The 24,901-nt window shown below is 45.6% G+C and overlaps 1 protein-coding gene across 1 annotated transcript in view; it reads left to right on the top strand.

The window, feature by feature from the left end:
* FAM135A (family with sequence similarity 135 member A) overlaps nt 1-24,901 on the top strand; it is a 1,678,755-nt gene that overhangs the window by 510,872 nt on the left and 1,142,982 nt on the right. Inside the window, exon 11 of the mRNA XM_044063901.1 lies at nt 15,168-15,323. Coding sequence (XP_043919836.1) covers nt 15,168-15,323 — 156 coding nt within the window. The remainder of the gene's footprint in view (nt 1-15,167; nt 15,324-24,901) is intronic.

Below are 24,901 nucleotides of genomic sequence, written 5' to 3'. Positions count from 1 at the left end.
GGTGTCCCCCCCTTTTGACCCCCTTATGCAGGTGGTAGCAAAAAAGGCTTGGGCGGCTCCTGACTCTGTGGACCCCACCCCAGGAGACCTTCAAAGTTTATTACAGCACCAGCAGATAAGCAATTTCTGACTAAGGGAGTTTCTGTGGATGCTATGGTGGTAGCTGCCGCCACTAAGAAGGAGCTAGCTGATCCTTCGGTGCCTGTCCATCCCCCTAACAAGGAATCTAGGTCTATGGACAGGTACGGGAAGCTTTCATCAGCGACCTTTGCTATGCGTTCGCTGAACTACCTCTGTCATTTCACTCGTCTTCAAAGGGACTTGATCAAGGAAGCGAGTGAGATGTTAAAGGATCCTACAGCTGCGGGTTTTCAGGACAAGATGAATGCTCAGCTGGCTACCCTAAATTCTATAGCTAACTCCTCCATGCGCCTCCTTTCATATGCGGCTGATGGAGCAAGCAGAGCCGCAGGGACAGGTGTGGCCTTACGCCGGCACGCCTGGATGCGGCTATGCAATTTTGCGGACCCCTTTAAAACGTCTTTCACTAATTCCCCATTTGATGGATCGTCCCTCTTTGGTCCTCAAGTGAAAGAAACCTTGACAAGGTGCGAGACGGATGGCAAAACTCTTTCTGCCGTCGGAGTCCGTTTTTCTACTCCTTCTAGGCCTTACCCCAAAGGCCAGAAAAGTGGAAAAATGTGGTTCCGCAAACAATCTCAAGGGACTTTGCCTGACGCAGAGGGGGGAACAATAATGGTAGACGTCGCCCTAGAGGCAGGGGGGGTCCGCAGAACCAGGGCAATCGAGAAACTTTTTCCGATAAGCCCTTCCAGCATCCCTGAGGTGTTGCCCGACTGTCCACCTTCGGAGGCAGTCGGGGGAAGATTATCACTGTACCCAGAAGCCTGGCGATCCCTAACTCAAGACAAGTGGGTACAGTCCATCATTTCCGAAGGCTATTCCATTCCGTTCTTTCGCATTCCAAATCAGTCAAAAAATCCCTTCCAGATGTTCCACCCGCTCAAAGGGATCAAGCAGCGTTGGAAATATCAAAGTTGCTTGCAAAAAGAGCCATTCAGCCAGTGCCAGCAGACAAGCAAGGATCCGGAATCTACTCCAAATTCTTTTTGGTTCCAAAGAAAACAGGGGACTGGAGACCAATTTTGGATCTCAGTATCTTGAACAAGTCTGTCAAGAAAACAAGATTTCGGATGGTCACGTTACAATCCATCCTACCCCTATTGGGAAAGGAAAACTGGATGTGCTCTATAGACCTCCAGGATGCATACTATCATATAAAAATGAACAGACGCTCCAGGAGATTCCTCAGCTTCAGGCTGGGAACCAGTCACTTTCAATTCAGAGCCCTGCCCTTTGGACTCACCACTGCCCCCCAGGTGTTTACCAAATGCATGGCAGTGGAGGCCTCTCACCTGAGACGTCAGGGATTCCAGGTGTTTCCATACTTAGACGACTGGCTCCTTACAGCTCCTACCAAGCATCTTCTTCTACTTGCCAGAGACTACACCTTTCGCATTTTTCAAAAGTTAGGTATCTCAATAAATTGCGAAAAGTCTGTTTTGTCGCCTTGTCGTGCTATTAGCTTCATAGGCGCAAATCTAGACACAGTCAACATGTCTGCGAGACTCACAGACCAAAGGATAGCAGACATACACAAACTGGTCTCCCTTCTTTTCCACAGCAACAGAGTCAAAGTCAGATTAGTCCTAAAAGTACTGGGGATTATGGCGGCTGCTATCCCTCTACTTCTATTAGCCAGATTTCACATGAGAATCCTTCTATGGATGCTCTTTACACAATGGTCGTACCAACAACTTCCGATGTCCCACACCATTGTGATAACGCAAGCATGCAAGAATCATCTTCTTTGTTGGATTTCTTCCCCTCAGCTCTTCCTAGGAAGACCCTTTGTCCCTCCCCCTCCGGTTGCTACTCTGACAACGGACGCCTCCCTGATCGGGTGGGGGGGGGGCATTATCAGGGCAGAACAGTCCAGGGCATATGGCAACCAGGCGAGCGCCACTTGCATATAAATGTTCTAGAGATGAGAGCAGTGCTTTTAGCGTTGCAAGCCCTTCAAGACTCTCTTCCCTTGGGAACGATAGCAATTCAGACGGACAACATGTCTGTAGTGTGGTATATCAACAAACAAAGCGGAACCAGGTCCTACCCTCTATGTCGAGAAGCACTCAGACTGTGGCAATGGGCGATTTCTTCTCAGCGGTTTCTGATAGCAACGCACATCCCGGAAAGTCCAATCTCATGCGGACAAATTGAGCAGAGCTATTCTCATGCCTCACGAGTGGTCTCTGAAAAATTCTATCTTGGAGAAAATTTTCCTCAAGTGGGGCCAGCCTTGCTGCGACCTTTTTGCTACTCCCCAAAACAGCAAGTGCAAAGATTACTTCGCCCTCTCTCCTCTACCAGGCCAGCCCAGCAGAGACGCTCTAGTCCAAGTTTGGCCCCGGGGACTTCTGTATGCATTCCCTCCCTTCCCACTGATCTCTCAAGTGATACAGAAAGCTATCGCTCAGAAGGCCTCATTGATCCTCATTGCACCTTACTGGCCTCGACAGGTTTGGTTCCCCTTTCTACATCAATTTCTGTTGGAGCAACCCTGGCATCTGGACCTAGTTCCAGATCTTTTGATCCATCAGTCGGGTCAGTTACATCGCTCCCTCCCTCTCTGAACCTCACTGCTTGGTTCCTCCAATTCCAACCTTAGCCAGGCTTCCTCAAATATCTCACTCTGTTCGAGATATTTTGATAGCTTCCCATAAATCTTCCACTAGGAAGATTTATCTTAGTAAGTGGAAACGTTTCTCCTATTGGGCTCAAGGAAGGGACATAGATCCTTTCACGGCTCCCATTCAAATAGTCCTTGATTTCCTAGCGAACTATTCCATGCAGGTTCGTCTCCATCTACTCTTAAGGTTCAATTGGCAGCTATATCTAACTTTCATGTGGGCATCTCAGATTCTGCCATCATGTCTCACAAGCTTTGCAAAGCTTTCTTGAAGGAGTTTTTCTTCTTAAGCCTCCTATAAGAAATCCTCCTCCTTCTTGGGACCTTAATTTAGTTCTCGCATCTTGCATTCTCCCCCGTTTTTTAGCTGCAGCTTCCTGTTCAATGAAATTGCTATCCTGGAAGACCCTTTTTCTGATAGCCATTACTTCGGCTAGAAGAGTCTCAGAGCTTCATGCACTCTGCAGTCGACCACCTTATCTTTTGTTTTATAAGGATAGGGTTTCCTTACGGACCAATCCATCCTTTTTACCTAAAGTAGCCTCTGCGGCAAATCTAAATCAAAACATTGATCTCCCTGTGTTTTCCTAACTATTCTAACAGGTCTGAACAAAAATTACATTGGCTAGATGTTCATCGACAATTAAGGTATTATTTGGATAGGACCAAACAGATCAGGAAAACTGACCAATTGTTTGTCTCTTATGCAGAAGGCAGAAAGGGCCTTCCAGTTTCAAAGGTATCACTCTCCAGATGGCTTACATCCTTGATTTCCTTTGTGTATGAGATTAGACAACAAAAGTTGCCTAACAGACCTAAGGCTCATTCAACTAGAGCTTTGGCTACTTCTATAGCGTTCCAAGACAGGCTGCCTATTGATACGATTTGTGCAGCAGCTACATGGGCTACTCCTCACACTTTCATTTCTCATTATAAGTTGGATTTAGCTTCTAGACATAGAGCTAACTTTGGTTCCACTGTACTCAAGAGTCTGTTCCGATAGGCCACCCGGGACAAGGTGCTAGGGACGCGGTCCCATCCAGCAAAAATGAAGGCGAGATGGACAACTTAACATATAGAAGTTATGTTCTTACCATAACGTTCCATGTTAGTTGTCCTCTTCTCGCCTTCTTTCTTGCGTCCCACCCTCCTTCCCCCTAGCCTGGACAGACCTAGAGGAGTTTGATTGTGACCTTTCTTCCTACCACCTCTATTGTATATATGTATATACTATACTATGTATATATTCCTTATGAGGTTTCAGGTCACCTTCTTCCTTTATTTTTATAGAGGTGGGTTTTCCCTTTTCCAGTAGTTCTGGAATTATTTTTGGCTGGGCCTAGCTTACAAACGAGATCTGAGGTAATACCGCCTAGCATTGTGGGATATAAGGGGAGCCTCGAGCCGGTGGAACCAACTCTCGAGCTTTTAGAGTGGCCGAGTCGGAGCCGAGGTCGGCTCCGAACCCATCCAGCAAGAAAGAAGGCGAGAAGAGGACAACTAACATGGAACGTTATGGTAAGAACATAACTTCTATTTCTAGACATGGTCTGAAACTACCATGCCCTTGATGGCTTTGTTTCTTACCTTTGGGGAACCTACCCTAACAGAATAGTTGGCCTCAAAAACGTTCCTGCAGCAGGTTCATTGTCTGATTCTTAGTCAGGCTGTGGATCTTTTTCTTCTTTTAGAAAAAGAAAGGCAGTATTTTATTCCTGTCTCTTTCTCATTCAACAGAGGGCAAGGGGGATTCCACCCATTACTAGAACACTGCATTTTCTAAAAGTACATTTTTAAGTCAAATTTCAGATGATGACTCTTCAAAGGGTCATGCCCTTGCTTCTTCAAGGAGCCTGGATTTTGTTGCTTGGTAGCATGGATGACTCACGGACTAACATTGTCTGCGAGTTACACAGGAAATTCCCTTGGTTCACTCTGACTACCATAGTAAAGAGGAAACTAGGCACCATATCCCTTTACCTGCTGTATTGTTCTTTGTCATGAAAAATCCACATGGAGACAAGTCTTCTCATCTAAAGCATCATCCAGACCATTACACTACTACAGCGTCAGCTGTGTATTACCACAACCCACAGAGAAAAAAGACTAACACCCAGAGCAAAGCACTAAACCACAGCAAATAGTAACGTACTCAAGGGGCTCTGATGAAATAAAAGACATAATTAAACTGGAACATACTCCTAAGATAACAAATCTGTTTGTCAAATCCTGGACATATAACCTACATTCACATACAGACAAAGCACAAATATAAGGTACTGGCTAGAAGCACCATCACAGGCGATATCGACTGTCACACCTGGTACATTTCCCTCCATCCCCGTCATGAAAATGTTACTGTTCCATAAGCCACAAGAAATGCTGCCCTAACACACAAACAAAATTGTTACAGCAAAACCATAAATGACTTTAAACATTTTATCTACTTCACTAAATGAGAGAGTTGCTAAGTGTTCAGTGAGGGGAAAACCATAGTTGTCCTTAAGAAGCGCTTTACAGGATACACCTTTTGACATCACAAGCAGGTACAAATCAAGGGAGGTCCACCTGACATGCTGTCAACTCCAGCAGACATATGAAGCTCAGTTTCTATGTAACTGACCACATTCAAAGTGATCCCTTTGAAGGGAATAGTGAAAAAAGTTGATAAAAGTGTACTTGAATAAATTAGTAGTCACAAAACCTACAAATCACCGGGGCATAACACCCCCTGCTCTTTATGATGTGCAACTTTGCTCAGAAAAATGGACCACTAGGACTTCTATTAATTTGGAATGGACTTTGTATAGTTTATCATTTTTGTTTCTTTGGACATGTGTACATTCTTTATCTTTTTTCTTGTAATCCCCCTTGCCAGATTTGTTGAAACCCATCTGGCAAAAGTGCTACATTGTGGAGTTAATACAGCCACTGGCCTGAGTCGAGTTCTTGGCTTTTGAATTAGCGGTGGTTTTCGCTAAAAGTGCTACATTGCACTTCCATTGTTCTACTAGGTTTAATATTAATGTATTCAGTTGAAAGTTCACATTTTTATTTGATTCGTTGAGTATATCTTTAGAACTTTGTGTGGTGTGTGTATACTAATCAGCTCCTTAAATATGATATCACACTGCTTTTATTATTTACAGCTCCTGCAAATGGTAAATTTTCTTGAGTAAAAAGAGCTCCATTAACATTTCTGAAAAGCATTATAAATTGGTATGAAATGCTGAGATTCCTTTTACCCAGCCACAGTTCAATATTCAAGCATCCACCCACCAGTCATGTCTTAACTTTTTATGTTATTCATAACTTAACCATAAACACCTGTATCCACCAGTCAACACCCTGCTTCATTAAGTCCAGTGATTGACTCACTTATCCACCTGCCTAACCTATCACCCCACTCCCTTGTCTGACCAAACAGGCTCTGTTTGCTAAATAGGACTTAGGATTTCACCAGTCCACATTCTGCTTTAATTGATCCAATGATTGTCTCACTCATACAACAGCCTAACATATCACAACACACCCCTGCTTGACCGGTCAGGCTTCTCATGATAAATAGAACCAAAGATTTCACCAGTCATGCACTTCTCTCTCTGTTGCTTGTCTACTTAGATGCTAATTACAGAACTGATTTGTGAATTGGACCCTATGTAAATTCTAAATCACTCAAAATAAATCTTGTATCCAAACAAGCCGTTCACAAGGGTGAAAGTGAACATCGTCAGATCTTGGACTGGTGAGCAGCAACAGTTCTTTTGAAATAGTATATCTGATGTTGTCCTCCTCATTCTGCTTCATGTATGGGTCTCAAATCCACCTCAGCTACCTCCCACGGACTTGAACTTCCAGGCTCAAACTCCTCCCCTACCCATAATCCCCCACATCCCACCTAACCTCCCTAGCTCTTGTTTGACACCGGTATTCCCAGATGCGATTTTCCAGGTTCAAGTAAGCATTATCTTTTTTTTTTTTTATTATTACTTTTGATAACTTTGATAGTGGGTTTATTGCTTGGTGATTGATAGTGTATCTCTTCTCCTCCTCTCCTGTGTAGTTTTCGCCAACTCCCCTTGCAACATCTGCGAGGGATTGAACCCTGGGGCTTTGCAAGAGAGTAGAAACCGACTTGTTTTGAAAGGTCTTTTGCCCACTTCTGCTGTTTCTTCAGGGACTCAACCCCCTCCAAGCTTTCGCTCATCTCTGAAGCGAGGAAGAGGCGCTCTTAAGGAGCCAAGAGCTTCCTTGGAGCTGCCTGTCAAGGCTCCGAAGTTATTGGATCCGACCTCCCTGACGGATCTGATTGACCTAATGGCTTCGAGTGAGCCCTCCCACTTCGACTGTGCCTTCGGATCCTAGGTCTGTGGCTCCAAGTAGTCCTCATCGGATCCATAGGTCTCCGGATCCACAGTATTCAGGGATATTTGTCACTTCGGTGTCACCTACTTTGCCAGCAAAGATCCTTCAGACACCCAGACAGTGTCCTATTCCTATGTTGCAGTATTCTTGGTGTGGGAGTTCCTGCCTTCAGGTGACTCGTACGTCGGCTCCTATACAAAAGCTTCAGCTTAGCTGCTGCAGATTCATGGGACGTCACATGTAGGGCAATAAACCAGGGACCCTATGTATGATGTCTGCATACACAATCCTCAGAACCTTTCAGCCGCAGATGACTTTGCATTGTACGATCGCTCTCCAGACGTTGGATCGACTATAGATAAGCAACCCATTGGGTTTTTTGCATTTCTAATATTTTACCAATCTTTCACATTGCTTAGGCTTGGTTGTTGTAGCTTTCAGCTATTGTCAGGGAAGAAGGAAAAGTGCCAGTGCGGGCACCAAATTCCCCATAAGGACGCCCATGACAAATGCATTTTCTGCTTAGGCCAGGAACACGACCATAATGCCTGCCCTATTTGTAAATCTTTTGTTCCCAAGACCTTACGTAGCCGACTTGCAGCTTTAAATCTTTACTTTGAAAATCAGCACCTCAAACGGCTGGCTCTCGGGATGGATCTCACTTTGGAGGCCCCCCAAGAACCTCCGCATAAGAAGGCCAAGATGCCTAGGCCTTCATTGCCTGCCACTTTGCACCCGGACACCCCGCCAACTACCGATGTAGGAGTTGAGCGCTTGGCGGATCCATCGGCTCCATCTACCTCCCTCACGGAGGCTGCTGCACAGCTGACCACTGGCATGTCCACAGAGCTTTCTTAGACACCGACGCCTGTCGATATCGAGGGGGAACCTGATTTGGTGGCTCCTTCGACCAGGATCCAGACCTCAGATACAGCCGCTATCAAACCCGGCTCTAGACCGACTCCTAAGGCCACTCCAACCAAAAAGAAGCAGAAAACAAAACACACTGTTCCTGCTTCTGAAGCCCCTCCAGACCGGGAGGCCTTCACCTCTTCTCTTATGCAGGCATTCATGGCCCTTAGGCCTTCTGCCTCACCCACAACTACATTGCATCTGCTAAGCCCTAGACCTCCCTCTGCTTCTTCCATCCCCATTGCTCCCCTCCTTGAGGAAGAAGAACATGAATCTTCCTACTCTTCCTCGGATTAATCCATCTCTTATGCATCCCAGATTGCTTCTCCCAAGGAATATTATTCTCCTGATGATGATTCTGTGGAAGGGGATTCTCCACCTGAAGACATTACATTTGGTGAAACCATCACCAGAATGAAAGATTATATCAAATGGGATACTTCCCAAATGACAGAAACCCAAAAAAGATACTTTGAACTGCTGTAAGTGGAGTCCCCCTCCCCCACAGCTGTACCCCTGTTCTTCCAGCATACTTGGATACCCTTACTACAGCCTCTAGAACACCTGACTCACTGCCTCCTGCACCTAAGCGCCCAGACCACTTCTATAAGGTGCCAGAGGAACAAGATTTCCTCATAAAGCCACCCTTAGCAGACCCAGCAGTGATTGCCACTGCCACTGATAAACAGTCTAGGTTGTTACCTTCTGCCTCCCTATTGCCCACGGATAAAGATAGCAAATCCATGGATAGGATAGGCAAGAAGATGTACATTTCCTCCACTTTGGCCTTCAGAGCCATTAACTATCAAACACACATGACCAGATATGCCCTGGACTTAGTATCCCAAGCCACATCTATGCTGGCTTCAATCCTTGACAGCCCAATTAAGACAGATATCTCCTCCAAGTTGTCCTTAGCCCTACAAGTGGCTAGACACTCCATAAGATGCAGCTACGATGCTGCAGAAGCTTCTGCTCACTCTGCAGCGTCAGAATCTGCCCTTAGGAGATATTCCTGGCTTAGACTACAGAATCTGCCAGAGGACTTCCAAGTCCAAAATCTTGGATGCCCCCCTGGATCACAGCTTCCTCTTTGGAAAGCAATCTCTAGATCTGTTTAAGAATCTGCAAGAAAAAAGCAAAGAATTACAGGATATAAAACATCTCCTGATATCCCCTATACCCAAATTTTATAGGAACTACCCAGCTAAGACTACCTTTGTTAGGCGTAACCCGCATTCTGCTGCCTCCTCCTCCAGACCCAGAAGAGGAGCTAGAAGACATTCATCATCCAGGCCTACTGGCCCACCTCCTCAGCCTAGACAACCCTTTCAGGCCAGGGGAGGTCCTAATAATGCGTGACTGCCTTGCTCATCTGCCCCTCTCAGCTCGCCTTACCCACTGTCTCCCCTTTTGGCAAAAAATCACTACAAACCAATGGGTATTAACCATTATTCAAAAAGGGTACTGTCTATCCTGGAAACAAATTCCCCCTTGGAAGGGCATTCCATTCCCCCCAAAAAACAATGCCATCTCCTTCCACAAATTCTGTCAGACCTGCAGCAACCAGGCACAGCCAGTTCCCACAGGACAAGAAGGAAAGGGTTTCTACTCCCATCTCTTCCTGGTCCCTCGAAAGGACGGTCCCTGGAGACCCATTTTGGATCTCTCCTTCCTAAACCTTTACCTGCAAATACCCACCTTCAAAATGCTGTCACTTCCCACTCTCTTATCCCTCATACCCTCAAATGCTTTCATGGTCACCTTGGACCAAAGTTACCTGCACATTCCCATCAGGGCCTCACACAGATGTTTCCTGCATTTCTGTTGCCCATCCTCGCACTTCCAATTTACGGCCTTGCCCTTTGGTTTATCAACTGCCGCAAGAGTGTTTACAAAGTGCCTAGCTTCAGCATTGCCTTCTGCAGGATCCATGGAATGCAGATTTACCCATATCTGGACAACATCCTTATCCTAGCACAGTCCAAAGATTCCCTCTTAAGGCATCTACACTTCACTGTGTCCCTTCTACAAAGTCTAGGGTTCACCCCAAACCTCAAGAATTCCTCCCTGAACCCAGACAAGGGCAAGATATTCCTAGGTTGCAGAATCGATACAGAACGAATGAAAGCCTTTCCCCCACAGGACAAGGTTCTATCTCTAACTTCCCACTTCCAGGAAGTCTTGTTCTCCCAGACAGTCACTGCAAGGCAATTCCTTCGACTCCTGGGATTGATGGCAGCAACCATTCCCATGCTACCATTGGCCAGAATGCATATGCAAAAACTGCAATGGTACCTCAAAAATATCTGGTCACAACACCAGAATCACTTGGAACAAGTTATCCCCCTTCTTCCCTGTTTAAAGAAGGAAATCATTTGGTGGATCCAACAAGTACAACTAAACTCGGGGCTTCCACTGCAGCCCCCTCAACCCACACAAATGTTGCATACAGATGTCGCAAGACTCAGGTTGGGGAGCCACCTTGCACTCTTACAGAATCCAAGCCCAGTGGCAACCTCCCATGATAACCAAACACATCAATGTAAAGGAGATGACCGTAGTTCTTTTAGCTCTACAGACCTTCCTACCACTACTGCTACCAGGTCCTCTTCTGATAGTGACTGACAGTACCACTGTAATGTGGTACATCAACAAAACGGGGAGGTACCAAGGCATACCAATTGTGCAGGCTAGCCCTATTAATTTGGGACGTAGCATCCCAGCACAACCTATCCCTGCAAGTCAGTTACATCCCTTCACAGGACAACAAGCAAGCAGACCTCCTGAGTAGAACATCCTCTCCACAACACGAATGGATGCTGGATAGGACGGTCGTCCTAGACATAGTCCACCAGTGGGGCACTCCACAAGTGGACCTGTTTGCCTCCCCCCAGAACAGGCAGCTGCAGACCTTCTGCACAAAGACTTACTCCCCCCAAGCCTGGAGAGTAGACACCTTCAGTTTCATCTGGGAAGGGAGGCTCCTGTATGCTTTCCCCCCTTCCCTCTAATTCAGAAAGTCCTTCTGAAAATCAGGAAGGACAAACCAAAAAGCTTGCTGGTGACTCCCTACTGGCCAAGGCAGCACTGGTTCCCCCTTCTATACAATTTAGCCAAAGGCAATCACTACAAGTTACCCCACAAGGTGGACCTTCTGACACAAGACAAAGGAACTCTCCTACACCCACACTTGCAAATGTTATCTCTGACTCTGTGGGTGATACATTACTAACCCCATTCAGACACCACTATTCAGAGGACATGCTATCAGTCCTGAGGGAGGCCAGGAAACCCACTACTAGAAAATCATACCTTGCCAAATGGGAAAGATTTACTCAGTGGTGTCTGGGACAGGAAATGGACCCTTACGAGGCTGACACCCCCCTAGTCCTCTCATATATGTGTCAACTTATAAAGGGTGGACTTTCCTATTCATCAGTGAAAGTGCACCTCTCTGCATTATCAGCCTGATTACCTCTAGATCCTCCCTTGTTAGCTGGGCTACATGTAAAACTCTTCCTTAAAGGGGTTTTACACATCAGACCACCTAAGAAGCCTATTCCTCCTCCATAGGACCTGAACTTCATCCTGGAAAAACTCACCCAGCTCCCCTTAGAACCGGCCAATACAGCATCTCTACAGTTTTGTACTTGGAAAACAGTACTGTTAGTGGCTATTACCTCTGCCAGAAGGGTTTCCGAGCTACAAACCTTAATGGCATGCTCACCTTACACCATTTTTCATAGGGATGGGGTCACACTGAGAACTAACCCTTCCTTCATGCCCAAGGTAGTCAGTGACTTATCTTTAAATCAATCCAGTCACCTACCCAATTTTTTCCCCTCTCCCACTAACCAAGGAGAGATGATACTCCACTCCCTAGATGTCCACAGGCAACTTAGATTTTACCTGGAGAAGACTAAAGACATTAGGAAATCCAAACAACTCTTTGTATCTTTCCACCCCAGGGCAGTAGGCAAGGCAGTCATCAAACAGACCATTGCATCCTGGATTAGAAAGGCAATTGGTTTCTGCTACTCACACCATGGAAAAAACCCTCCAGTTGGGGTTAAGGCACACTCCACAAGAGCAGTGGCCACTTCCAAGGCCTTCCAAAAAGGCGTGGACACAGCTTCCGTTATGGAAGCAGCTACATGGTCCACTATCCACACTTTCACCAAACATTACAAATTGGACCAAATCTCCAAAGCATGCACAGGATTTGCCAGGGCAATCCTACAAGGCTTTGTAGAATCATCTTCTGCATCCGCCACCCTTTCATCAAATTAAGCTGTGGTACTCTCCCACACCAAGAATACTGCAACATAGGAATAGAAGGACATAGAATAGTTGTGTAAAATCTTACCATAATCATAGATGTCCTTCTCTTCCATGTTGCAGTATTCCTTCCCACCCACCATTCCCCCTCACTGACTCTACCAGTCTAACTGCTCCCTGATGCCTCTCTCCATTACAGAAGAGACTCAGGGCCTTATACATGTCACCTTTGGCAGCCTATCCTGTCGGGCTATCTCCTTTGCCTGCTTAGTTTCAAGTTCTGAGGATTGTGCGTGCAGACATCACACATAGGTTCCCTGGTTTATAGCCCTACGTGTGACGTCCCACACAGCTGCAACAGCCAAGCTGAAGCTTTTGTATAGGAGCCGACATACGAGTCGCCTGAAGGCAGGAAATCCCACACCAAGAATACTGCAACATGGAAGAGAAGGACATCTATGGTTATGATAAGATTTTACACAACTATTCTTTCTTGTCCTTCAGTGGCTTCTTCTAGGCCCCCTCGAAGCCTTTACCTGAACGTGGACAGGATGGTTAGATCAATTAAACAAGGCCCAGATTCAGATGGAATTTCTTGCTGCTCTGTGCCCTTTTGTTCTTCTCCAGTCTAACTCTAGGTTTCAGAGCACAGGACATTAGTGTCCCAAGGGATTTGGGGACAAATCAGGGGGCCTTTGTTTTCTTCTACTCCAACCATTGCCTTGACTGCCTCTGCTCTGAGGTGCTCAGATCAGAGCGTGTCCCAGATCCGGGATGTCTCGGTTGGATATGAGAGGAGAGGGTCAGCTCCACTGGTCTTGGGATTAGTCTCTCCCCTTTGGAGCTTTAGCCCTTGACAGTGCAGGTCCTATTCTGTCTGGGAGTCGAGGTTCTGGTGGACTGCCTCAGTCATCATCGGTAGCTTCGGCTCTGGGGGAGCTTGACGGGATCTCGCTTTTCAGGCATTGGAAAAGGCTTTCTCTGTCAGAAAAGTGCTGGACCCTTTGACTGCTGCTCCACCTCATGTTCCTCCTTGGGATCGAGGTCTTGGATCTATTATTCCTTCCCATGGTCACCCTGTCTTGAAGAACCTCCAGTCTGCTCCACCTGAGGGTGTCCCCTTCCTCTTCCAGCTGCTTCCCCAAGTATCCCACTGAAGAGATTCCACAGAAGAGGATGAGCAAAAGGAGGCACGTGGACTCCCCCTATGGAGTCCCCCACCAAGGAAGCAAATTATGATGAGGGAGAAGGGTCCCCTAAAATTCCACTGGATGATGTCTCCTTTACAGACATGTTAAAGACTTTGAAGGTAAAGGGTGGCTGGACTTCCAAAACCCCTTCTTTTGAGGATAGTGTTTTCTGTGGAATAAAATGTAGTGTTTTCTATAGAGCACATACAAGTCTCTACTGATAGTGCCATGGCATTATGTAAAGAAGTTTACATTCTCTGGTAAATAAATCAAAGTTTTGGTACATGTCTCTAGCACACAAATGAAAAGTCTTTGACATACAAGTAAAAAGTCTCTTGTGCACAAAAAGAAAAGTTTCTCAGGAAATACCTTGCAGGTAAACAAATTAAATATATATTCCTTAGCAATTCTAGATCTATCAGGACTTCCTCTGGCAACACTACATCTCCATACTAAGATCCTCTGTCTCGGAGCCATTTGCTCCATCCTCTCTGTGGTGTGTTACAGGAAAAATATCCACACTCGTCTGGACTCTTGAACACTGTCTTTTACCATACTGAAACACTGTATTTTACCATACTGATAGACTATGGGCCTTATAAAGAGGCTTGTTTCATTCTCTTCCTGATTACATGGAATTTCAAGTAGTTCCCTTAAAGTGACTATTCCTTAACACTCAGCTTGTAAGTGTTTCCAATATTTTAACTTGTTTTCTCTACTCAGATGCACCACATAACCTTGTGTTTAGTGTCTCTGACAGTTCTGCCTTTGCCCAGTGTTACCATCCAGTTTTGAGTAGCCAGTCAAACTGCTTGTTTTTGAGTTGGGAGAAAATGATAATGATTGTGCGCACACACTCACTCACAATCCACCCAGACACAGAGAGAACCTGCAAATTTTGCACACACACAGATGAAACTGTGCTCCCTGGAGGTGTAAAACAAATTTCATCAATGAGGTACCATGCTAGTGAGCTGGTTACAGTGGTTTGTATGTCATGTGGTACAGAGTTTATCTTGAGAATTCACATTTGTATTAAAGATTTCATGGAAGTTTGACCTCATCTGTTTCTATACTGTTTAAACCTCCTGCCATGATGCATTCCCCTTGAGTGTAGGAAGCCTAGCTTTACTGTTGCTGTGGATATATTTTCTTTTTTTTTCTGTCTTGCTGGCTATGCCACACAGTGAAAATGAGTGGCTCAGTGGCCAAGCAGTCCTAGCCTGACATATGATATGGTATGTTGTGAGGTGCAGAATATGAACCCATCTCTGGGCATGGGAATGAATACAATTTCAGAAGTGTGCTTGAGCTAGTTGTATTAGTAGAGGAAGGCCCAACAGCTACTCCCTGCTTAAAGCCTCTTCCCTACATCAGCTGATACAGTTAAACATCAAGCACATTAAGTTATTGGCCATTTCCTGAACTGATTTGTCTGCCTGCAACATATGAGCTACTGTGTTCTGAATATTGTTTTGCATGCAATGTGTCTTGTATTTTTAAAATATTTAGAATGTAATAGGTAGTTCTCCATGTTGCTGTTTGGTTTATTTTTTTACTCAACAGAATTGCTTTTATTGGCTTTAAAATGTACAGTGATTTATATCATGCTATGCCACTGATGACTGCAGGTTTGATTTTTTTTTTAGAAGCTGGAAAATCCTGATGAGCTAGCAGAGCTAATCAACATGAACCTTGCACAGATTTGCTCCCTTCTAATGGCCCTTTGGGGACAGTTTTTGGAGGTGGTGACTTTGCAGGAAGAAATTACAGCCCTATTAGCACAAGACAATCATACAATGAGAGTAAGTATTTCATTCAAGTATTTCATGAACAGGAAGGGAGTATTCTATTCAGTGCACATTTACTAATCCCAAAGTTCATTTCTCAATAACTGATAGATATTCATTTTTAACGCCTTTTTAATGCATTCATTAAATTGCAACCTAAGACATAGTCTTACTTACATTAATATAAAAGAAAACAAACCATACTAACATGTTTTTGGTTACATACACTACATGTTGCTTTTTTTTATAACTATCATCAGTCCAACATTACATAAATTGCTCAGTTTCTGCCTTCCCTTAAACCTCACTCCTCCTCCTGAACATTAGTCTGCATGCAGTGTTCCCATAATTTCCATTCATTTCTATGTACTTTGCTTCTTCCTTTTTTCTAAAGATCCCACTTAAGTTATTTTATCTATGTTACAATATTCATTGCTCCAAATATGGTTGGTTTAGATTTCAGTTTTCATTTTGTAGTAATTGCTTTTTTTTGACAGCCACCAGAATTAAATTTAACAAGGCCTTACTGTGTCTAGGCAATTAAAATCCTGTGAGCCAGCTCAAAAGAATCATTTCCTTAGTTACACCCATTATTTTTCACAGAGTACTCTGCAGGGAATTTTTAAAAGCAAGTGTGGTATAATAGTTTTATATATAGAAACATATAGTAACATGGATGAAGGGAAAAAAACATCCCAACACCCAAACCAAACCGGTTTCAGCTTAATAGCCTTCTTCAGTGGAATACAGACAAAATATAAATAATAGGACAAATAAAGCCCTTCTTATATACCTACAGACAAATGCCAAAATACCTCCTGTTGGTTAATTCAAAGGTATTCATTTAAACCAGGAGGAAAAAGCCCCCCAGTTTAATTATCCATTTCTTTTCTTTAACATTTAAAATATTATGATAGCCAACTTTGTCCCTGCAATTTCCTAATATACAGTCAATAATAGTAAATATAGATACTGCAGTGTTGTGCTTGCAAGTATGTTTGAAAAGAGCATTGGGCTGCCTTTTATTCCTTATATCACTCATATGCTCTCCAATTCTAAATTTGAGAGGTCTTGAAGTTTGGCCCACGTAAAACACAGAGCATGTGAAAGTGGCCAGATAAATTACCCAACTTGTACTGCAATTTGCCAAAAAGTGATGTTAAGTACTGTTGATGTGTTTTTGCTGGAAAATTCTTTGGTGTTATTCACCCTATGACAGTGAGAACAATGAACTCAAGGGACACATCCCACCAATATATCTCCTGTGAGTGTTCTTTGGATCGAAGCAGTTCCCCTATAATCAAACCTTTTATAATGGCTAAATAAGGAACCCAAAGTATGGCCCCTACGGAAAGAAAAAGAACATTTGTCCCCCCAAATGGTCAGACAGTCTATTTTCCGACAACAAAATATTCCAGTGCCTGTTGATAGTATGCATGAATGATTTAGTATTCCTGCCAGAAGTGGTGACAAATCTTATCTTGGACTGGGTATCCGATGGTTGTACCTGGTATTCCAGTAATTTGGCCCTATCCTGATTAGAGACAATTTGGCAAGCCCTACTGATGTCACCTGATTTGTAACCCCTATCCTTAAATCGATGAATTAAATCTTGTTTATAGTAATCATATGTTGAGGAGTTGGAACAAATCATTTTCACCCTCAAAAAACTGAGATTTTGGGATATTTCTGATATGTTGTGGGTGGAAGCTGGTGGCGTGCAGGAGAAAATTATACTGAGGAAATTTCCTATATATCTTAGAATCCAAGGTATTATCTGGATTTCTACTAACAAGGACATCCAAAAAGGTAATCTCAGTCATGCTGAAAGTAACCTTAAATTTGATGCCCCATTTGTTCTCATTGAGGTAGTGACCAAACTCCTGCAAATAAATATCATCAGACTTCCACACCAACCAACCATCATCAAGATAACGCCTCCAGATGTCATTCTCATTGATGTATAAATTATGACAAGGATCACAAATCAACTCCTCCTCCAGATATGCCATTGACAAATTGGCATAAATGGGTTCAAAGGAAGCCCCCATGGCTGTTCCTTGTACTTGCCAAAAACATTGGTATTGAAAGTAGAACATGTTTTTTGTTAAAATGTGTTCAGCCAGGCAGACAAGAAAAGTATTGAAACCTGGTTCATATAATTTAGATCTATCCAGCCAGTACTGTAGGGCTATCAACCCTGCCCAATGTGGGATGTTGGTATACAAAGAGGTGACATCCAGGGTACATAACAGCCAATCTTGCTCCAGTTGCATCTCCGAGATGATACCCAAAAATTGAGTAGTGTCCTGAATACAGGCTTGCACACAAGGTAACAGTGGATCTGAAGTAGTTAACTTCATTTTATCTGCAACCTGTGGGTATTCAGATCCATATCGGATCCGAGCCGGCAAATTATTTTCTAGCATCTGCTCCAAGCTCCTCCCCTACCCATAATGCCCCAACATCTCCTGCCTTCCCTCAGATCTCGTTTGCCGCGCCACAGTGAGCATCGTGGTCTCTTTGCTCTGAACTCGGGGATAAGTAAGTTGGGATTGTTCTTCCTATTTAGTGTGTCTGTGATCGTTAGTGTATCCTACCTCCCCCATTAGTATAACACTTGTTCGGTTCAAAAAAAAGTTTTTTTGTCTTGTACAGTTGCTGTTAGGCCCACTTTCCCTCAGCGTGTGTGTGTGTTGTATTCTTTCTGTAGGGAGTGACATTCAGTTTTGGACTATGGCTGATCAGCCTAAATCAGTCTTCAAAAAATGTACAGTGTGTGGCCACAAGCTCTCACCGGCTGATGGTCACACTCTGTGCGTAATTTGTTTGGGAGTACCCCATTTATCCACCCAGTGTGCTGTCTGTGCAGGTTTTACCCCAAGAGCCCTCAGGAATCGAAAGGCCATATTGGTCGACAAGGGTCTTCTCCCTGCTTCTATGCTGGATTCTGCTTCAGCCTCGGTCTCCAGTACTCCCACCAAATCTCCCACCCAGACAGGCACCCAAACTCCTCCTTCTTCTGGTGCTGGGGCAGACAAGCAAAAAGACAGAGTCAAGGACAGAGAAAGGCGCAGGGAGGATAAAGAAAGGAGGAGGGTTAGGCCTCACAAGAGATCCTCGGACAGGGAGCCTTTTCTTAGCCCTCCTTCTAAGACTTTGAGGCTATTTCTCCATGACTCCAATCACCCCGTTTCTCGCCGGAGCCACTGGAGTCTTCGGATCTGAGGCCTTCCTCACCCTCACTGTGCAGACCAGTCAGATCCGAGTCAGTTTCTTCTTCGCGATCGACTCGGAGCCTATCGTACTTAGACATAGACAGGATGATGCGGAGATTTCTTCAAGCCCAAATACAGATGGGAGTCTTGCCAGGCCCCTCTCCCTCCGGAAGGGGGGAACCTCCATGCCCTTTTTCCACCCCATCTCTCCTTCCCCAATCTGGGCGACTGCTTCGGGGTTTTTGGATCCGAGGCTCTTTTGGAGCTGGTAGCTCTATGCCAACAGTTCCTCCAACTTCAACTCCGGCTGTTATCTTGATCTCCTCGCATCCAGCTAGTTCGGATCCGGGTGACTCTTGAAGCCGTGGACAGGGAGTCGGACCCGAGGGAACGGATTCTTCTTCGGCTCCGGCTTGTTCGGATCCGAACCATTCCCTTGGACCTCAGGCTACGCTTGCTTCAGCTCCAGTCCCCGCTTCGGACCCGGGCAGGGCTTCCTCCTTGCTGGGTGCCAAGAAGGTACACTCTCCATCGGCGTTCGAAGTGGTGGAGAGGGTTCTCTCCCAAGGATTGAGACCCCAGCCCATCTCCTCTGATTCCACCCAGACCCTGCTGCATTTGGCATCGAATCCCTTCATCCTGTCTCAAAGGACAGCCCGTGCCAAAGGACCCCCAGGTTATTCCCTCTGAGGAACCCCTGCTGCTCACGAGTCCTCTTCAGAGTGTCCCACTGAAGAGGGCAACCGTAAGCGCAAGTGCAAAAGGAGGCACTTGGACTCCCCTGAGTCCATCACTATGGACGCAGACTTAGAGGAAGGAGAAGGTTCCCACAGGTTACCTCCCGAAGATGTCTCCTTCGGCGACATCATGGAGATTCTCCGCCAGAGGGGAGGTTGGTCAGCCCCAAAACCTTTTACGGATGAGTCTGTGTTCCTGGAGGCCTTTGGCATGGGCCCATCTACTTCCTGGGTGTCCCCACCAGCGGATCTCTTGGTGGACCTCTTCACCACATGGGCATGGAAGGAGCCTGACACTGTAGAGCCTATCCCCAAATGCCCTGACAAGATTCTGTCTCCTCCCACTGACAGACAACAGTGGTCTAAGGAGCCCCCGTTGACGCTGTGGTGATCACAGCAGCCACCAAGAAGGAACTAGCACAGGAGAGTTCCTCAGTCCACCCTCCAGACAAGGAGTCCATGTCTGTGGATAGGTTTGGGAAGCGTGTTTATTCGTCAGCAACTTTTTCCATCCGTGAGCTGAACTATTTGGCACATGTTATTCAGCTTCAGTGAAACCTTGTCTCAAAATTTGTTGAGTCGCCCCCAGAGTCCTTATCGCAGCAGGACAAACAACTGTTCTCTGCGAAAATGTTGACTCTGAAGTCTGTATCGAACACGTCCATGCGTCTCCTTTCCCACGCTTCGGAAGGAGCGGCTAGGGCAGCTAGGACAGGCGTAGCCATGAGGCGCCACACCTGGCTTAGGTTGTGTCAGTTTGCGGACCCTTTCAAGGCGTCATTTATTAATGACCCCTATGACGGTTCCTCCCTTTTCAGGAAGACAGTACGTGACACTCTTGTCCAGAGCGAAAAAGATGGGAAGACATTGTCTGCCATCGGGATCCGCTTTTCTAACCCTCAGCAATCCTTTTCTAGGAATCAAAGAGGGCAAAAGAAGATGTGGTTCCGGAAATCTCAGTTTTCCCGGGAGTCTCAGGACAACTATTCCCCCAGAGGCAGAGGGGGACAGGATCGACGCCGACCCAAAGGTAGTGGGGGTCCTAGGAATTTCAGGTCTAGAGAACCTTTTTCTAACAGGCCCGCCCAACAGCCCAGAGGGGTTGCCCAACTGTCCTGCTCTGGAGGCAGTCGGGGGGAGATTGTCATTGCACCCAGCGTCATGGGAGTCCATAACTGCAGATCGCTGGGTGCTACAAATAATATCCAGAGGCTACACTATCCCATTTGTTGCCCCACCGGGGCCTACAAGACACCTCCCGGATGTTTCATCCTCTCACAGGGAGGCTGCAGCTTTAGAAGTTTTAAAGCTACTTCAAAAATGAGCCATCGAACAGGTCCCCTTCGGCCAGTCCAGATTAGGCGTTTACTCCAGATTCCTTTTAGTGCCAAAAAAGATGGGGGACCTCAGGCCCATCTTGGACCTGTCAACCTTGAACCAGTCCGTCGCCAAACAAAAGTTCTGGATGGTCACCTTACAGTCCATTCTACCTTATCTCCGAGAGTGCGACTGGATGTGCTCGTTAGCCCTCCAGGATGCCTACAACCATATCAAAGTTCACAGAAGCTCCAGGAGGCTTCTTCGCTTCCGGCTGGGAGCCAGTCACTTCCAGTTCAGAGCTCTACCCTTCGGTCTCACCATAGCCCCCAGGGTGTTCACCAAGGTAATGGCAGTTGTAGCAGCTCACCTGAGGCTTCAGGGAATTCAGGTCTTTCCGTACCTGGACGACTGGCTCTTCACTGCGTCCATCAAGCGTCTTCTGTGTCTGGTCCGAGACTACTTTCTTCTCTTGGCAGATCGATTGTGGATTACAGTCAATGTTTACAAATCCCAGTTGCAACCAGTACAAGTTCTAGACTTCATTGAGGCACGGATAGACACTTTGCAGCTAAAAGTTTTTTTAACACCAGAAAGGATCTTACATCTCAGGTGTCACATAGCTCAAATAGTGAACCTCAAATTTCAAAGGCGAGCGATGTTCTCCAGGCTCTGGACTCCATGGCTGCCTCTATATCTATTCTTCCTTGCGCATGCCTTCATATGCGGGTTCTTCAATGGACTCTGGCGGTCCAATGGTCTTGGCTAGACCTGCCCATGGATTTTCCAATCAGGATCAGTCACACCTGCAGGACGTCCCTCCTTTGGTGGCTGAGTTCACCGCAGGTTGCAGCGGGACGCCCCTTAATGTCATCCCTAGTCCAAGCCACAGTGACCGTGGATGCCTCCCAACTCGGGTGGGTGGACACTGGGAAGGACAGTACAAGGCATGTGGTCCCAGACAGAGACCAAGTTGCACATAAATGTTCTGAGATGAGGGCAGTGCTTTTAGCGTTGAAAGCCTTTCACACTATCTTCCCTCTTGGAATGATTGCAGTTCAGTCAGACAACATGTTGGTTGTCTGGTATGTCAACAAACAAGGGGGAACCAGATCTTATCCCCTGTGTCGCGAGGCCATGAGAGTGTGGGAGTGGGCAACTTCCACTGGTCAGTTTCTGATTGCAATGCACATCCCGGGACACTCCGACATTTTAACGGACAGATTGAGTCAGGCTATTCTGATGCCGTACGAGTGGTCTCAGAAACAGTCAGTAGTGGAGGAGATATTCCTTGCATGGGGGACAGCCTTGCTGCGATCTCTTCGCATCTCCTTCCCACGTGAAGTGCAGCGAGTTCTTTGCTCTGATTCCCTCCCCAGGGGATGCCCCCAGAGATGTTCTAGTCTATGTTTGGCCCCCCCGGGCTTCTGTATGCTTACCCTCCGTTACCACTCATTCCAAAGCTCCTTCAGAAAGCTTGCTGACTGGGGTGCAAAGTGATTCTCATTGCCCCATTCTGGCCTCGCCAAGTTTGGTTTCCCTTCCTTTGGTCTCATCTTTTAGCTCCTCCGTGGATTCTGGATCCCTGCCTGGATCTAATCTCTCATCCTTCGGGTGCCTGCCCGCCCAACCTGGACAGCCCCAAGCTGACAGCTTGGTTGCTCCAGTTCCTTTGATTGCCAGGACTCCCGGTCTTTCATCCCCTGTAAAATGTATACTAGTGGCCTCTCTTAAAGCTTCCACTAGGAAAGTTTATTGCAGTAAATGGAAGCGTTTTTCTACTTGGGCCTCTCACAGGAACCTGGATCCTTTTACAGCCCCTGTTCGGGTGGTCTTAGATTTTTTGACTAGTATCTTTCAGCAAGGAACTTCTCCTCAGTGAAAGTACAGTTGGCAGCCATTTCTAATTTTCATGTTGAGCAAGATAACATTGCCTTAGCTTCTTCTAGACTGTGTAAGGCTTTTCTTAAAGGCACTTTTCTTTTGCGCCCTCCTGTCAAAGATTCGGTGCCGCCTTGGGACCTTACCTTCGTCCTCCAGGCATTGGTGGCTCCCCACTTTGAACCTGCAGCTTCAGTGGATCTAAAATGTTTGTCTTGGAAGACAGCCTTTCTAGTGGCCATTCCATCAGCTAGGAGGGTTTCTGAGCTTCAGGCTTTGTCTGCCGTGCCTCCTTATTTGGTCTTCCATAAGGATAGGGTATCTCTCCGTACAAATCCTTCATTCTTACCCAAAGTGACATCTGAATCAAACATAAACCAGTCTATTAATCTACCCATTTTCTTTCCCAATTTCCAAAACAAGGGTGAATATAAACTTCACTTGTTAGATGTTCATAGACAACTTTGTTTCTATCTTCATAGAACAAAGTCATTCCGCAAGTCCAACCAATTGTTCATTTCCTTTTCCAAACCTTTTTTGGGAAAGGCCATTTCCAAGGTTTCCTTAGCTAGATGGATCACTGTTTGCATTTCGTATGTTTACAAAGCAAAAGGTTTATCTCCTCCTGGTATAATTAAAGCTCACTCTACCAGGTCCATGATGACTTCTGCTGCATTTTTGTCTAGGGTTTCTTTGGATGACATTTGCGCAGCAGCAACTTGGGCAAATCCACATACCTTCATTTCTCATTATAAATTAGACTTGATTTCCAGAGGAAGAGCATCCTTTGGCTCTGCGGTGCTCAGGAATATCCTTCCATGAGGGCCTTCCAGGATTTAAGTAGCTAGGGATTCTGTCCCACAGGTTGCAGATAAAATGAAGTTTACTACTTCAGATAAAGAAGTTATGTACTCACCATAACGTTCCATCTGAGTAGTTATACTTCGTTTTTCTGCAACCTTCCCTCCCTCCGTCCCCCTGACCTTATCATATCCATAAGTATGTTGGGTTCTTTAGGCTGAGTTGCTAATTTGTATAGTTGCAGCAAATTCGATCTGAGGGAAGGCAGGAGATGGTGGTGCATTATGGGTAGGGGAGGAGCTCGGAACTTGGAGCAGATGCTAGAAAATAATTTACCGGCTCGGATCCGAATACCCACAATTTGCAGAAAAATGAAGTATAACTACTCAGATGAAACGTTATGGTGAGTACATAACTTTTTTTCAAATATAGTGTTAGAAATTCTGAGAGGGTGTCACTATCGGCCTTCCCGGTGGATTTGTGGGATCTTTATGGATCTTAGGTAGAAGATAGAGGTACTGTTGTTTAGGATCAGGTACCTTAGGATGAAAGTCGTCTGCCCTAGTAGTGATGCCTTGCTCCTGAGCTTCATCCAAAAAGGTATCAGTTTCCACTTTGAACCTCCTGGTGGGGGTCTAATGGCATAGCCATATAGTATCTACCATCTTCTAGCTGTTTCATTGCGTCCCCACAATAAGAGAACCAATCTTGTATCACAACTGCTCTTCCTTTGTCTACAGGTAGGATCACAATATCCCTATTATTCCTCAAACTCTGTATACATTTTCCTCAACCTTAGATAGATTGTTATGAAAGTTGTTATACTCACAAGGATTGAAGTATAGATCTTTGAGAACATTAGATTGAAAAATCGATACAATAGGTGACATGGGGGGGCATAAAAGTAGATCCACGAAATCTGACCCAGAGACTCCCCATACTGTGGAATAGACTGCCCATACATGTCAAGCAGAGTGCCTCATTGGCCCTCTTCAAAAGGAACCTTGATGATTGGATGGGAGATAGGAAATTCACCCCGGGGATCATGTCAGTCGTCCTGCTAGACAGGTGTCCAGAGAAGTAAATATTGTGGGAAGAAATATCCAGGGAATTGTTATGGCTAGGCTTGCATAGGCCCTAGGGCCGCCTAGTACCAACCTATGAGCCAAAGTGTGTTCAGGAAAAAAAAACAGGTACAGAGCTCAGGCCCTTGTTCAAGATCTTTATTTCTGTTTCCAAAAGAATTACGGAAGAAATATTGTGCACATTCATGCAGGTGTCTACCTTTGTATCATCAATTGAGAAGCCCTTCCAAATTGTTTGTTGCCCTTATGTTTCCTCCCCCTCTCCTAATCCTGACCCTAAAGGGTGTGACAGGTTACTTTGCTTGGGGTCTGGTGATACTTCTGTGTGGCCATCATCAACCTCGGTATTGGATGAAGATTCATCCCCTGAGGTTCATAGGTAGGTACTAGGCTATCGGCCCAAGGGCCTACGTAAGCCTAGCCAACAAGGTTCCCTGGCTTACGCCACCCAAGAAAGTTATTTTCCTGTGCCAATGTCGAGCAGACACGCAGAAGTGAACCCCGGGTGTATTTCCTACGCAGAAGTGAACCCCGGGTGTATTTCCTATTTCCCA

The sequence above is a fragment of the Protopterus annectens genome, chromosome 2.part2, assembly GCF_019279795.1.
Source record: "Protopterus annectens isolate FY-2018-M chromosome 2.part2, PAN1.0, whole genome shotgun sequence".
Classification (NCBI taxonomy): Eukaryota; Metazoa; Chordata; order Ceratodontiformes; family Protopteridae; genus Protopterus; species Protopterus annectens.
This window is presented reverse-complemented; position numbering and strand designations above follow the sequence as displayed.